Genomic DNA, 14478 nt, shown 5'->3' with positions numbered 1-14478 from the left:
GTTCTGCCACTGCCACAAATTGAGCTCGGCCCTGCTGCAATTCAATTTCTCGGCACGTTTGCAATGTAATGCAATGCAGACGTGCACAGCGCCTCCCACCGAACAAGATGGGTAGCTCGGTCAGCAGGGAGCTGAGGAAGAGCGGCTGCTGACGTCACTCTTCTGCGCCCGCAGCTCGGAAAGCTTTTTCGTTTTCGTGTTCTGAGCTGTACTTTGCGGGCAGACCACGAAAACGAAAAAGCAATGTCTGCTTTGTTTTCTTTTTGATTATGGCATAAAATGTGCAGTCGTGAAGAAGAAAATGCAAATAGGATGATTGATTACTAATTTTATTTATGAGTCAAATAATGCAGCCGCATTCTTAAAATGAAAAAGCATTTCTGGAAATGCTTTTTCATTTGAAATATGGTAACGATTTGCTTCCATAATCACCAGGGCGGTTTTTTTTTTTTCTTTAGTGGACAACTACGCTGAGATTCCAACCGTTCTGCACAGAGGATCAGAGGTGAGTATTGACCATATATTCAATGTCTTCTCAGACACTCTGTGTTTTAATCTTTAAGTAAAGCCAATCGATATTTTGTAAGTTAACTTTAAGCAGATAACTAGCTATCAAAAGTAGCCAGTGCTAACGTACAGGACAGGGGACAGACAGCAAGCTCAATTTGTGGCAGAGGCAGTTCCAACTGCCACAACCTGCCGGAGGGAGCCAGGGGGTGCCAGAGGATGCCAGAAGATGCCAGAAGATGCCAGAGGATGCCAGAGGATGCCAGAAGATGCCAGGGGATGCCAGAAGATGCCAGAGGATGCCAGAAGATGCCAGGGGATGCCAGAAGATGCCAGAGGATGCCAGAAGATGCCAGGGGATGCCAGAAGATGCCAGGGGATGCCAGAAGATGCCAGAGGATGCCAGAAGATGCCAGGGGATGCCAGAAGATGCCAGAGGATGCCAGAAGATGCCAGGGGATGCCAGAAGATGCCAGAGGATGCCAGAAGATGCCAGAGGATGCCAGAAGATGCCAGAGGATGCCAGAAGATGCCAGGGGATGCCAGAAGATGCCAGAGGATGCCAGAAGATGCCAGAGGATGCCAGAAGATGCCAGGGGATGCCAGAAGATGCCAGGGGATGCCAGAGGATGCCAGAAGATGCCAGGGGATGCCAGAAGATGCCAGGGGATGCCAGAAGATGCCAGGGGATGCCAGAAGATGCCAGGGGATGCCAGAGGATGCCAGAAGATGCCAGGGGATGCCAGAAGATGCCAGAGGATGCCAGAAGATGCCAGAGGATGCCAGAAGATGCCAGGGGATGCCAGAAGATGCCAGAGGATGCCAGGGGCTGCCAAACAGGTGTTACGTCGATTTGCGTTTCCCCAGCGTCTCCTTGCCGCTCACGCGGCAAAAAAGGCGCGTGCTTGTTGCAGACTCGGAACCGTCGCGCTGAGCTGCGTGAAGCTGACGCCCCGCCCACTTGAGAAATTCTAGCAAATAGACAGAATGGTTAGTGCTTCGTTTGTGCTGTTTTAATTTCTGAGATATTAAAGATTATTTTTTAGGTCATCCAGAGGTCACCATCCCCCCATTTTACTCCGACTTGAACCGGAGTGGTCTACCTTTTTAATGCTGTTTGTGCCGCTTTTATGTACAAACTATATAACTTTCTTTCAGGCGATCACTGACGACTTAAATCGATGACGTCTATGGCCTGCGCTGAACATCATCACCACAAAGCAAGCAGTTATTCATTTCGTGTTTTTCTTTCATCATGCAAGTTAAATTGTGTTTTTATCCGATGTTGTAAAATGTATGCCTTGTTATATTGTTTTGCACTTTATTCAGGGCATGAGGAGGACACATGACCAATATATTCATAGTTGGACAGTATTTCCATGCATGAAGCTAGTAAAGACATGGAGAGGTACTTTAGCCTAAGTGAAGCTTTACCTTAAGTGGACAAAAGTACTTTTTTGCAGATCAGAGCTGCTGTTAGACTTTATAGACTAACCATCACTGCTTCCAACAAACAATAGGTTTTCTACTTTCATGCCAATATTGAAGTTTTTATCTGATCAAGTTTTTATCTGATCAAGTTTTTATCTGATCAAGTTTTTATCTGATCAAGTGTTTACATAAATGCTGTCACCACTGTCACCTGATTGTTCTGCATGCCTAATTTAATATATATAACCTATACCTTACTGATAACTGCACAGTATTGTATTTTTCCTCTCTTTTACTGTAAATCCCTTTCAGCCTTTTTGTGATTGTTTTTTGCACTTTGTTTCTTATAGCTTTTAGTTTGGGTAAGTTTTCTAGTTTTTTAGATAAATATGAATCTGTATACTTTCATTGCCTTATGGTTTGGTGCTGACACACTCAAATGTTCCTATTGTGGAACAATAAAGGTTTTCTATTCTAATTAATTGAGAGAGGTAACCATGACTTCTGAGATCACGCATAACCAAGTTACTGTTTGAAAATGTAATCTACATTATACTTTCAAAGAAGAATAAACACTTCTGATTTGGAAAATTAACTTTATGTTATAAATCACCACAGGTAAAATATGGCATACTTAACCATCTAAGAACTTGTAACAAAGAACATTAAAATAGAACCTATTTCTGGTCAGGAATATAAAACCATGGCAAAATGTATTTGCCTTTTGATCTGAGCTTCTCAGAAATTTTCCCCCAAAATGTGTTGATTCACAGCATTCAGTCTGCTGTGTATAACACTGCATGTGGTTGTATTGTCTTCTTTTCAGACACAGTCTTCACTATATTTGCCAGGTCATCATGAAGCTCCCACACACATGGAGCTCTTCGGCAGTATGCAATGTAATGTCCCAGACCATCTTTAGTCAAGCTTCCCTTAAAAGCAACGACTCCTCTCAAAGTGAATGTCTTTCCTTGGAGAGCAACAATGGGGGGAAATTCACTCAAAGGAAACTGAGTTGTGTTTGCAAGGTCAGTGTCAATCCATGTTATTTCTCCAATGCTGTAGCTGTGAGTAACAGTTCCAGCACAGAGCATTTTTCCTGAGGTGCTGGCTCCTGTTTTGAATTCAACTGGACATTCTGATTCCTTCGGTAGTGGGCGAAGGCAGGGAGACTCCGGAAGGAAGAGTCCGTTTTCCACTGAAATGTCAAGCTGAGCCATGCCACAGTCCATCAGCACAGAAATGTCAGGAGAAACAAATGGTACTTCCCTTGTTCCTTTGTTTAGCTGGCAGAACTGTGAAGAGCAGTGTTTTGAGACGTAAACGCTAGTTATATTTCTCATTGTTTTTCCAATGACCGTGGAGATATTGCACTGGGCATCGATTTGATGGGCACCAGACCTCAACTGGATTTTTTCAAACATTGCACTTAGCACCTCTGCCCTCTGTGAATAGATCTTTGGGGTCACACCATCTGTAGCAATGGCTTTTACCAGCAGCAAGATAGGGTTGTCACTGTTGTTCCTGACAACATTTTGAAATGTCACAGAAAGCACAGCATAAGCACTGACAAAACGCATCAAATGCACATGTGTTCAGAACAGAGATTGTTGATTTCCCAACTCTAATCGTTTGATGCAGGTTTCCATTTTTTAATAGTCCCACTTTCACTCTTTTTGCCAAAGAGTAGACACATTTTTAATTTACAAATAAAGCCACGTAGATTTAAAAAAAACATTTCATATAATGCATGTTTTTTATATTAGTACTTCATTTTACACACTATTTGATATTATTTTTGGTAATGAATTCATGTAATAAACAAAAAATCTGAGGAGCCACTTGGGAGCCGAAAGAGCCGGCACTTTTTAGTGAACAGAGCCAAAAGAACCGGCTCTCAAAAAAGAGCCGGAATGCCCATTAACTCTGATCCTCTGTGCAGAATAGAGGGTGACACGGAAGTGGATTTTCTCTCCTGTCCCATCCCGCTCCCACAGAAAAATGTCTTGTTCCATCCCAATCCCAGGCCAGCATAACGAAAAAAATCCTGTCCCGTCCCACTCCTAGTAAATTGACTCCCACTCCCATTTAGAACGACATTTTTGTTTTCTTCATTTAATCTTTTGGCAATTTCTTTCTTTGAAGGACCAGTTAGGTCCCTGTTTTTAGCTGTAGTAAAGGCCAGTTAAAGTAAAAAGAATAATAATGAAGAAATAATAAAATATCAAACAAGGAAACAGACCATGCCTATCTTAGCTGAATAAACAAAATGTACATAGTTGTATTTTACTTATTTATTAAGTGATCGTTTCCTTTGAACAGTGACATAACTTTTATGTTTCAAGTTGCTGAAACAAAAGAAAAATCCACCTAGTAAGAGAACTGTACTTGGTGAACAAAAGTGCAAAAAGGCATTACCTTCACAATTTAGAAACTGTACCTCAATGATACACAGCCCTGGTCCTCAGGGACCCCTTCCCTGCAGGTTTTAGATGTTTGTCTGCTCCAGAACACCCGATTCAAATTCTGACATGACCTCCTATACAGGCATCAAGAATGGAGGGTCAAACTGGACAAAATTAATACAATAAAATCATCATTAAATAAATAAATGTTGTGAATGTCCCATTAGTGAAGTAAATGTAACATGAAAGAAATGTAACATTAAATGTGCCATTAAATTAAAGGTACCATTGATTTATTTAATGCATCATTAGAAACAATAAATGTACCATTATATCATGAAATGGACTATTATGCAATTAAATATGCCACTGAATAATTAAGTATAATTTTAAAGACGACATGACGTAATTAGTGGTACACTTAATATTTAATGATGTATTAAATAAATTGTACATTTAATGGTACATTCAATTTTTTTCTATTTCACAACATATTTATATAATATCTTCCCTCTGATGAAGCCTTTCTATACGGAGTCCACAAGGGGACATGGGGGAATTTTTCTCTTTTTGCGTTCTCACGCAATGCTTTGTGGGATAGTTTCCAAACCAGATAAGTGCAAAAATGAAACCAACACTACACCCCTTTTGAGATTTATTGAGTTTTATTTTGAAATCTGCCTTAAATAAAATTATCTTCAAATCAGACTAAAAGACAGTTTTTATCTACAAGCTGTCAAACAAACCACTGAACAATAAAACAGTACGAAACCACATCTGTGACACTTTGTTTGCTTATTACTGCTGCATGATGTGTACTTTTTTTTTTTGCACACCATTAGTGTTTTTGTTTTTATCGTGATTTGAACGGTTCTTCTTATCCTAAGCATTTAATCGTATTGTTGACTGCGTGTTAACCTGCATATGACAAATAAACCATATCAGTGCTGTTTGTTTTATGAGCAGTTTATCATCTGTGCTGTTGTTCCAAAATGCCGAATGCAAAGTATTGCGTGGAGACGCAAAAGAAATAAATTTCCCCATGTCCCCTCACGGGCTTCCGTACCTTACCTCTTAAATCTTTAGAGCACATGCAGCAATTTTGTCGGTCAGATGAGACTTGACACATGTTGGTACTTTTGGTTTGATGAATGAAGAGAAGCAGGGTTGATTTAATCCAGAATCTGTTTTACAAGTGTCCCTTTAATCACTGGTGAACTTGATTACAACTAAACACGTTTTACAAGCAGCAGACTGCGTGTTAAAACCGCTACATTCAACTCTCCTGAAGTTCGGTAATATTTACGACTTTCCTGTCAGCTCTATGAGTTTAATAGATAAGTCCTTATTTCTGACTTTACGTTACAAATCCAATTTTAACACGTCCAGTTCTCCACCTGCGTTTGCTCCCTCCATCCTGAACGCAGGTGGAAAACATCGATCAGAAGCACTGTTGGCTTGTGGGTCGTGTAGTTCGTTTGACTCACATTATAGTTTAGGCTTCTTGGAAAAAAACTACACAATGGCGGCGTCGATCCAAGTTTTTTTTTTTTTCTTAAAGTTTATAACAAAGTCTCAGTTTTACATTTCCAAAGACAATTGATCCTAGTTTATTTGCCTCCTATTAGTTAGCTCCCGCTCCCGTTAATTTTTTATCATGTACCGTCCCGATCACGTGATCTTTACGGATGCTGTCTCCCGTCCCGCGGGATTCCCGAAAAAATGTCAGCCTCTAGTGCAGAACGGTTGGAATCTCAGCGTATTTGTCCACTAAAGAAAAAAAAAAAAACGCCCTGGTGGCCACGTACGCTACGCAATTTCCGGGTCACTGATATGTCATCAAGAAATCTCTGTCCAATGGCAAAAGACTTCTCAGAAAATGATAACAAAAATATATTCAGTCTAACAAAGACAAGACAAAGACTTTACAGTATTGCTTTAAGAGATTGATCGCAGATAGCATGTTTTACTTTTGAAATGATACTTTTTCTCAAATTCTTATTTTTGTTTGATCATCTAAGAGTTTTTCGCAATCTTTTAGGCACAAAACTAATTCCATAGTCACGGCCCTAACGTTTTTTGAAGATTAAAAAATGTATGTTATCGCAACATCAATATCCTAAGCATATGTGTGCAAAATATTGATATTTATTTTATGTTTTTTACAGTTAACCTGGGGTCAAATTAATCCCAAAGAAGACCTATATGTGTACAGGACATTGGAAATAATGTCACGTTAATTTTATGTTTACCCAGATGTCCCCATTAAATGAGGAAAACGTCGGATATGAAGCTAAAACAATAACCTCAAATATGTATTTAGAATGCGGTCAAATTGAGACCAAAGGGAACAGGAGGGTTAAAAAAGTATCATATGAAAACAGAAAGTATTTTATTTTGACGGGGGATTTTTCGGTACTTTTTTCCTTTAGCGGAAGTTGCCGACCTTATTTTGAAAGGAGCTTTCTGTTGTAAGCTAAGTGGCGGTTCTCCGGCTGGATGTCCGTTAACAACCCGAGAAAAGGCAGAATTTTAAGGTAAAATGCTGTTTAATCCTGCTCATGTCGTCTGCACTGGTGAGGGCAGGGATGTTTAATTGATCTCCGGTGTTTTAACAGCCGTTTTAACAGCCTCTTAGAGCGAACTAAGCTAATAGTTAGCATTTAAGCTGCTCTCAGTTTAAACTGAAACATTTTCTCTACTTTCTGTTCAGTTTAATGCGAATGTTGTAGGGTTCAGATCATCAGATAATCCATCATTTCTCTGGATTAAATCAGTTTCTCTAATACAGGCGAGTTGCTCTTCATCATCATCACCATCACGTTGATATGAGCCCAGACCGCAGGTGATTGGCCAGTTTGGGGACAGGGGTTTGATAGACGCTGGATGACGTGATGGCTGAGAGGTCCACTGCCAGCCCCGGCTCTTCAGAACCGGACAGTCCTGGAGGCTTGAACCGAGGATGTTTGCTGGACCCCGGAGAGACCCTCCTCCATGATCTTTCCATCATTGTCCCAGAAACCCCCAGGTACAGAGACACACACCTGTGGACAGGTAGATAGAGACACCAACCCACACCCATGGATGCGTTGAGGAGTGGGAATACCAGAAACCACACCCTGACAGTACACAGATCCGTTTTCACTTTGAAACTGCTGCCCATCTGTGGCTGCAGTTGAACCGTTTTAGACCTATTTACACCTGGATCGGTTCGTTCACTGTTTCTGGGCCACAGATTTTGGTTCCGATCAGTGTTTTGTCCATTTTGTCAACACTCCAAAACTCCCTTTTCAGTTTTTTTACCACTCTTTCACATAGAAAGGTTATATAGTCCTGTAAAAACTCACTGAATATCTGAGAAAAATGCTCCTAAACCTAATGGATGAACCAGAGTTGTGGTCTTCATAACAGACAACTGATTTTAAATTGGATCTTTAGGTTCTGTTACCAGCAGCCTGAACCCAGACACCTGACACAATTAGCTGTTGAGATGATCAGGTAAAGGGCGATGCATCTCTCGGGTCCCTTGTCAGCTCTTTGATGGACTTTCAGGTATTGTTCATCGGCTGGAGAACCAAGAGTTTTCAGGGCCTGACATCGGTTATCTTCCACGTTCCTCACTCCTTTAAAAACACACTACACTTGCAACTGAGGGGAAAAGCAACCAAAGTCCAAAGAAACTTCTTTAGATATTTAGATATCTTCATCAACACACTTTAAATGAGAGACGATCAGGGAAGGAACCTGGAGATATTCTCCAGTTGAGTTTAGTTGTTTGATTCATTATTTTCTAACATTTGTGTAATATAGATATTTTATATTGATCCTTTCATATGCCTGGGATCCACTTTTTATATTAGGTGAGATATGAGGAATGACAGCAGTAAAACTTGAATTTTGAGTTTGGTTCTGTCAGGCATCTCCAACCCATCTCAACATGTCGAACAAATGGTTGGTTCTGTCTCGGTTTCTTCTTTCAGCCCACAGCTTGGCAAACGGAGACATCGCCGTACCACAGAGGATCATTACAGCCCTGTGAGTCTGTTAGTTGCTTCAGGCCTGTTCTTGTTGTGGTCAGCACACCTGTGGGCTCACTCTCTGTTTTTGGACCTCAGGTGGCGGTCGGTGGTTCTCTGGAACCAGAGAAACCCAATGGAGGTGATCGAGGTTTTTCACATAAATCCAAACGCCGGCGGCTAGTTGATCAGAACGTCGGCTTCTTTCCAGCATCATCTCTCAGGACTTACCCTCTGGGCAGCTGGCTGCAGGCCCCATCTTCATCATCGTCTTCCTCCTCCTCTGCTTCCTACCTCACACCAGACTCAGTCCTCAGGTCCAAACAGATTCACATGACATCTTCAGCATCTCCCTCTACAGCAACAGCATCATCCAGTTCAGAATCTCTGTCCTTCCTGACTGATGAGGAGAAGAGATGGCTGAACGAAGGACAAGGAGACACCTCACTAGGTCTGGACACAATTTGGACGTTAAACTACACCTGAAGCTTAGATGTGCAGTACTACTTCTGTTTGGTACGTTGCTTCTGATTAGCTGTTTCTGCTGCAGACGTGGTGGAGCAGATTGTCATCAGCGACGATGAGGAGGCCACGATTCGCACGTTACAAATGGAGGAAGACGAGGCGCTGGCTCGGAGCCTGCAGGTCAGAGTTCCTTCCTGCTCCAGACACCAGCAGCTCACCTGAACAGGTTCAACCAACTTCCTGTTTCCGTTTGTTTGTTTCAGGCTCAGTTTGACCAAGAACAGTCGCTCAGCAGACATCACCACCACAACCATCATCTTCATCATCAGCAGAGCCAACACGGGGTGAGGCGAATGATTCCTGAAAATAAAATTCTTGATGCAGCGTTTTCATACAACACAGGAAGGTCACCAGGACCGAGCGATGAAGGCAGCCATGTTCGTCTGCGTTGTGTGTAATTAAGCCTTATTGATTCATTTAGTATTAGCTGAAGAGCGTTTATAAGGACTTGCTATCTGGTCCAGTTTCTTCCCCTCATCTTTCTCAGTCTTTGCGGTAAACGTTTTGCTTGTTAATCTTGACGGTCCAAAGCGACTCGTTTTTCATCTCCATGCAAACTGCAGAATACCTTTGAGACCCTGAGCTGCTTCTTGCTCCACGGTTAACTTTCGCCAGCTGCCACCAGCAGACAGGGAAGAGTCTGAATGGATTGCTGTAACTTACAATCTGCACATCGTCTGTCAGAGGTCTGTTGTTGCTGCCAACTTTCCCAGCATCACCCGCTACTTCCTCCTGTCCACCCCTGCACAGGAACACCTCTTTTCCTCTCCTGGAACCGTTAAAGAACCCGGGTCCACCTGTCTGACTAAGTAATACTGGAAGGGAAACGACCAAAGAGATCATTTGAATCTTATTTTATTTTGAAACATCAATAACTTATTTATTTTTGGCTCAGTTTTGCTTCTTTATGAAAGAATGCCTATTTAAAAAAACATTAGTATAAGTTATATAAAATGCATACATTCAAAACTTAATTTAATAATAAGAGGGGGAAAAGCAAATAACAGGAAATGTTTATTAGTTTGCATATCAAGTATTTTTTTTTGCATAAAATAAAAGTTAAACTGATGTACTGAAAGGTAGAATTATAGGTTCAAAATCTAAATTAAGATAAAAATATAAACAGTCCCTTTTCATAGATTTAAACTCAAATATAATTTTTAAAACTGCAGCTACATTTACTTTAACAGCTGAAATGTTGCTCCAGTTGGATCTCTGGCAGTCACATGCTGCCCTTTGTTTAATCCAGAACCTGGTTCTGGTCCAGGTGTACTGACTGTGGGCTTCTCTCTGTGTGCAGTATTTCTCCTACATGCAGCCCAGCTGGATGTCTCAGGTGTTGGCTGCCGTCTCTCCTTTGGTTGGACTCGAAGATGGTACGATCAGAAAATGTCATGTTTAATGGTTCATGATGGCTTGTTTGACTAACTTCCTCTTTATACGCATCAGTGTCCAAAAGTTCTGGTCCGGTCCTCAGTTCTTTGCTGGAAATGTATAGGAGAGCTGAGTCAAAAGCAGGAAAGGTCCAAAGAAAACTCTGAAGGCTTCCAGAACGCCTGAAGAGCTGTTGGTCCAGACCAGGAAAATTACAGGAAAGTTTGGATCGCTGGAAGAAAGGAAAGGAGGGCTGGTTGTTGAAATGGATCAGAACTGTAGAAACCTTTTAGGAGTTGTCAAGTCTGCAGTGACAGTAATCAGATTACAGATCATTGAGATGTTATAAACATTCATCTGATTTGATTTAATGCAGCCGTTTTGTTTTTTACAGATCTGATTGGTCAGCGCAGGCGACATGGCCGAGGCAGAAGGAGGAACATATTACCAGACTTTGCAGAAGATCTCCAGGGAGATGACTACGAGGTGAGAAATGATCAGGAGATGCTCAGAATTTGGGGTTTTCTTCAAACCTGAGATGCAGGACATCCAGCTGTTTGTCATTCCTCCACCCTTTAACACCTTCAACATCACAGAACGACTGGAACATCTGCTGACCCTCTTGTTTTCCTGGTTCCTGGCAGGCTCTTCTGGAGTTTGAAGAGCGACAAGGTGCCGTTGTGTCAAAGAAAATGACTCGCAGGGAAATCCAGAGGTTTCCAACCAAAACCTTCTGCTCCGCGACCAACACCGGGAATACCCAGTGAGTCCAGCATCCAGTCTGATCCAAACCATTGTTTCCCTGGAGCACATTTAACCCGTCTCTGTCTGACTGATCCACAGGTGTCAGATATGTTTCTGTGACTACACTGATGGGGAGAAGCTGAGGATGCTACCCTGTTTCCATGACTATCATGTCCAGTGCATCGACAGGTGGTTAAAGGTACAAGTACAGAGAAAATCTGGATAAATCGGAGACGTTACGTAATTAAGTTGTTGCTAAAGTCTTTCTAAACTCTTCGATTGTGATGTGATCTTTACCCTAAATGATTTGAAGCACCCACAAATTAATCTTAGTGTCCACATAAGAGATCAGATTGTTTTCTAGGATGTGCTGCATTAAAATGTGTGGAAAATGCTTGGAAATGGGAATATTCCCTTTAGAAATTATCAAGCTATTTGAAAAGCTCTCAGCAGAACGATGAGGGACTTTTATTTGATTTATGGGTTAAAGGAGAAGAGAACAGATGGCAGCAACCTGAGGTTTCCACTGTCTGAAACACATGTAACAGGATGCATCACCGTTTACACCTCCTGATCCTACCTTCTGTAAAGTGGTCTTGTTTAATAGTTCTGAAGGTCTTTCAGGGTTCTTCTCATCAGCTGAAGGATGATCTGTTTCTGGTCTTTTCTAGATTGTTTTTCAGACACCAATCGTCTGCTGGAGATTTAGTGTTAAGATGTGATTCTTCTTCTGGGGGGCCAGTTTTCTAGTGTTGTCCTAACTAACTGATGAGGCCATTTTTAAGATTTAAGTTGCAGTTGATAAAGGTCTAATGTTTCTATTATGAATGTATGAAAAGGTTTTGACCTGGAAGCGAATTGTTTCCAGGCTTTATATCAACCCTGCTGCTGCATATTGTCTGACAGAGTGAGATATCTGACTGTGAGAAACATCTCTGTCCAGTGTTAACCTGCCTCCTCCTCCCTCCTGACAGGACAACATCACCTGTCCGATCTGCAGGGTCAACCTGGCGGACGGAGACTCTCTGGTGCCCCCCACACTTTGACAGGAACCCGACCGCTGTTTTTATAAGAATTACTGATCGACTTGTTGAGTTTTATATTTTTATTCCTTCCATGTTTCTCTGATTGGACTCAGCAGGAGTTGTTGAAGCTGCTGCTGTTTGCCCTGTTCCTTACAACAAATAAAAATGTTTTGGTTTGTTTGTCAGTCCTTGCAGAGCTTTTTCACTCCGCGTAGTATCGCTCCTTCAACGCTCTGTACTTCCGGAGGTAGTAGAGGGCCTCCAGCTCCCGGGCCACGTACTCCCCCCTGGCAATCATGGCCTTGATCTGCTCCGGGTCCTGGACCGACTTGTTTTTAGTAAACGCCGCTTTCAGGCGGTCCCTGAAGTAGTCACCACCTTTGGGGTACTCCCGACCGAGGTAGAGGAGCTGTGGGGGACGAAGAAGAAGAGGGACCTGTACAGTGATTAGTGGATCAGATTTAAACTACGGAGCTTTTATATTGGGTCTCTATGTTCTGTAATCATCCCAACTGGTGATTTTTTTATCTATTAGAGCTTCAAGCTGAGGGTTGTGTTAACAGGTTGGATTGTTTTGCTTTTTGATTAGAAGAAAAATATGTTTGGATACAACAGAACCCCCTCCAATATGGACCTGAGTTCTGACTCACCCTGAGCTTGTTTAATGTCACAGAAAATTAAAGAAATTATCAGCTGAACTGAAACTGCTTCAGGAAGCTCTTTCAGATGTTCTTGACCTTTGTGAGTTCACTGATAATCTATCAACTGATTGGTTGGTAATGAGTAACAGAAGACTTACGTTCTTGTAGAGTCGAACCACCTCAGCCCTCAGGGGGTTCGCCATCATCCAATCAGCTGCAAAACAAAACGTGAAGCTCAACTGATCTGAACTTCTGACCCCAGCAGAAAGGAGCAAAACAAAGTGCACCAGAAAATAAATCAATGTAGATAAATAACGTGGCAGCCAGGTCCATTTCACTTTGTTGTCTGAGCAGGGAAACCTCAACCAGGCATCTCTATGCAGGAGTGAAACTGTATTCGGTTCGCTCAGATCAAGTGTCAATGTTCGGTACCAACATCCAGAACAACCGGCACCGTTTCCAGAGTGAAGATAAAACCCGTTAAAGCAGGAAGTTCACTCAGCTGACTTTAACCAGATGGTTCAGTTGGACTAAGAGTAGTTAAAGAATCTCTGACAAGTTAAAACCAGCAGATTCTCACCTGTCCAGGTGACCTCTGCGAACTTTAACCCGGTTAAACCCGGAAGAATGTTCCGATTCGGCCTTAGTTTGTTTGTTTGTTTGTTTGGAAAATTAACTTAAGGTGAGCCGCTCAGCAGGATTTAAAATGAAAACTTTACCTGTAAATTTGAACTTTGAAAACAGTCTGCAGCTTCGAACGAGTAAACAACCAAAGAGTCGCTAATATCAAGATGGTAACCACCTGAAACTGACACCAATGGCTGACGATGAGTGACTCAAGCCAAGATGGTAATCCTCCCAAGACTGATCCAAACGTCTTAAATCAAACAATGAGGTCAAATTTCACAAGTCAAGAGGATAATCCTTCCAAGACTGACTCAAAAACGTCAAACAGCTCAGGTCAGAATGTTGAACCTACTAAGACTCATCGAAATGACCAACAATCGAAGTCATGGAGGTCACAATATTAATCCTCCAAAGACTGACCCAAACATCTCATGCCCAAAGAGTCGCGCATGTCAAAATGTTAATCCTCTGAAGATTCATATAAACTACTAACAATCAAAGGTCAACAGGTTAATCCTCCCAAAACTGATCAAAACAATTAACATCCAAAGAGTCACGCAGTTTAAAATGTTAAACCTCCTAAAACTGCCAATGAGCTGTGGAGGTCAGGCCCAAACGTCTCAGAGGTCAAGAGGTATCCCTCCTCAAGAATGGGCAGAACATCTAACGAAGAGCGACAATTACTAAACCAAACGTCTAAGAACCAAAGAAAGGTCAAGGGGCTAACCTTCCAAAAACGGACCCAAACTTCTAACAACCACAGATGTTCAGGTTGCTGAATGTCCTTCAGTCCATGTTGGTACAGAACTCTTTTCACTGGGGACAATAAAACTATTTCACCAACCTCAGCCAGCACCTTCTCAAAGCCTTTTGCTTTTGTTCTGGAGTTGAGTCACACATATCTGAGACACAGAACCTTCTTCCTGGACAGAATGATGACTGGACATTCCTGTTGTGTATTATTTTGCCTAGGTGAACATGGCTCCTTCCAGTATTTGGTAATTGTACCCAAGGATGAACCAGACTTGTGGAGGTCCACACACTGCTCTTCCTGATGATTCTGAGGATGCAGTGTCCAGTGTTACATCCACAGCTCTGCCTCCACTTACCTAACATCACCATAGCTCTACCTAATGGTTTAAACACGTATTAATCTTAGTAAACCTTTGATGTTAAAGAAGTT

General features: G+C 41.9%; 2 protein-coding genes and 1 long non-coding RNA gene across 6 annotated transcripts; 2 read left to right on the top strand and 1 right to left on the bottom strand.

The window, feature by feature from the left end:
• The first annotated feature begins 347 nt into the window (after positions 1-347).
• Positions 348-4014, top strand: LOC124855291. The gene is made up of 3 exons (XR_007035056.1): positions 348-505; positions 2765-2966; positions 3093-4014. It is a non-coding gene; the product is annotated as an uncharacterized LOC124855291 (long non-coding RNA).
• A 2736-nt stretch (positions 4015-6750) lies between these two features.
• Positions 6751-12212, top strand: si:ch211-59o9.10 (uncharacterized protein LOC561841 homolog). The gene is given in 12 exon segments (XM_047354833.1): positions 6751-6880; positions 7135-7371; positions 8324-8378; positions 8459-8810; positions 8910-9018; positions 9020-9070; positions 9072-9168; positions 10185-10260; positions 10653-10744; positions 10903-11021; positions 11102-11201; positions 11977-12212. Coding segments are annotated over 11 exon segments (1257 nt in total). The 5' UTR covers positions 6751-6880; positions 7135-7237; the 3' UTR covers positions 12049-12212.
• lyrm5b (LYR motif containing 5b) lies at positions 12093-13722 on the bottom strand. Of its 4 annotated transcripts, none has more exons than XM_047354843.1 (3): positions 13388-13722; positions 12827-12882; positions 12093-12463 (listed from the first exon to the last, which is right to left on the bottom strand). In XM_047354843.1, exons 2-3 carry the CDS (start codon positions 12872-12874, stop codon positions 12230-12232), a joined length of 282 nt encoding a protein of 93 aa, XP_047210799.1. In that variant the 5' UTR covers positions 12875-12882; positions 13388-13722; the 3' UTR covers positions 12093-12229. The 4 variants fall into 4 exon arrangements, with proteins under 4 accessions (XP_047210799.1, XP_047210812.1, XP_047210822.1 ...); XM_047354856.1 differs by having other exon boundaries at positions 12093-12436; positions 13388-13493; XM_047354866.1 differs by lacking the exon at positions 13388-13722 and adding an exon at positions 13249-13347 and having other exon boundaries at positions 12093-12436.
• Between the last annotated feature and the right edge of the window lie 756 nt (positions 13723-14478).

This window comes from Girardinichthys multiradiatus, chromosome 2 (assembly GCF_021462225.1).
Source record: "Girardinichthys multiradiatus isolate DD_20200921_A chromosome 2, DD_fGirMul_XY1, whole genome shotgun sequence".
NCBI lineage: Eukaryota > Metazoa > Chordata > Actinopteri > Cyprinodontiformes > Goodeidae > Girardinichthys > Girardinichthys multiradiatus.
This window is presented reverse-complemented; position numbering and strand designations above follow the sequence as displayed.

Excerpts from the sequence above, each read along its gene's own strand:
- lyrm5b (XM_047354843.1), bottom strand. The coding sequence starts at position 12,874 with ATGATGGCGAACCCCCTGAGGGCTGAGGTGGTTCGACTCTACAAGAAC. Across the intron at positions 12,464-12,826 it reads TGGTTCGACTCTACAAGAAC|GTCCCTCTTCTTCTTCGTCC; the intron begins GTAAGTCTTCTG and ends ATCACTGTACAG.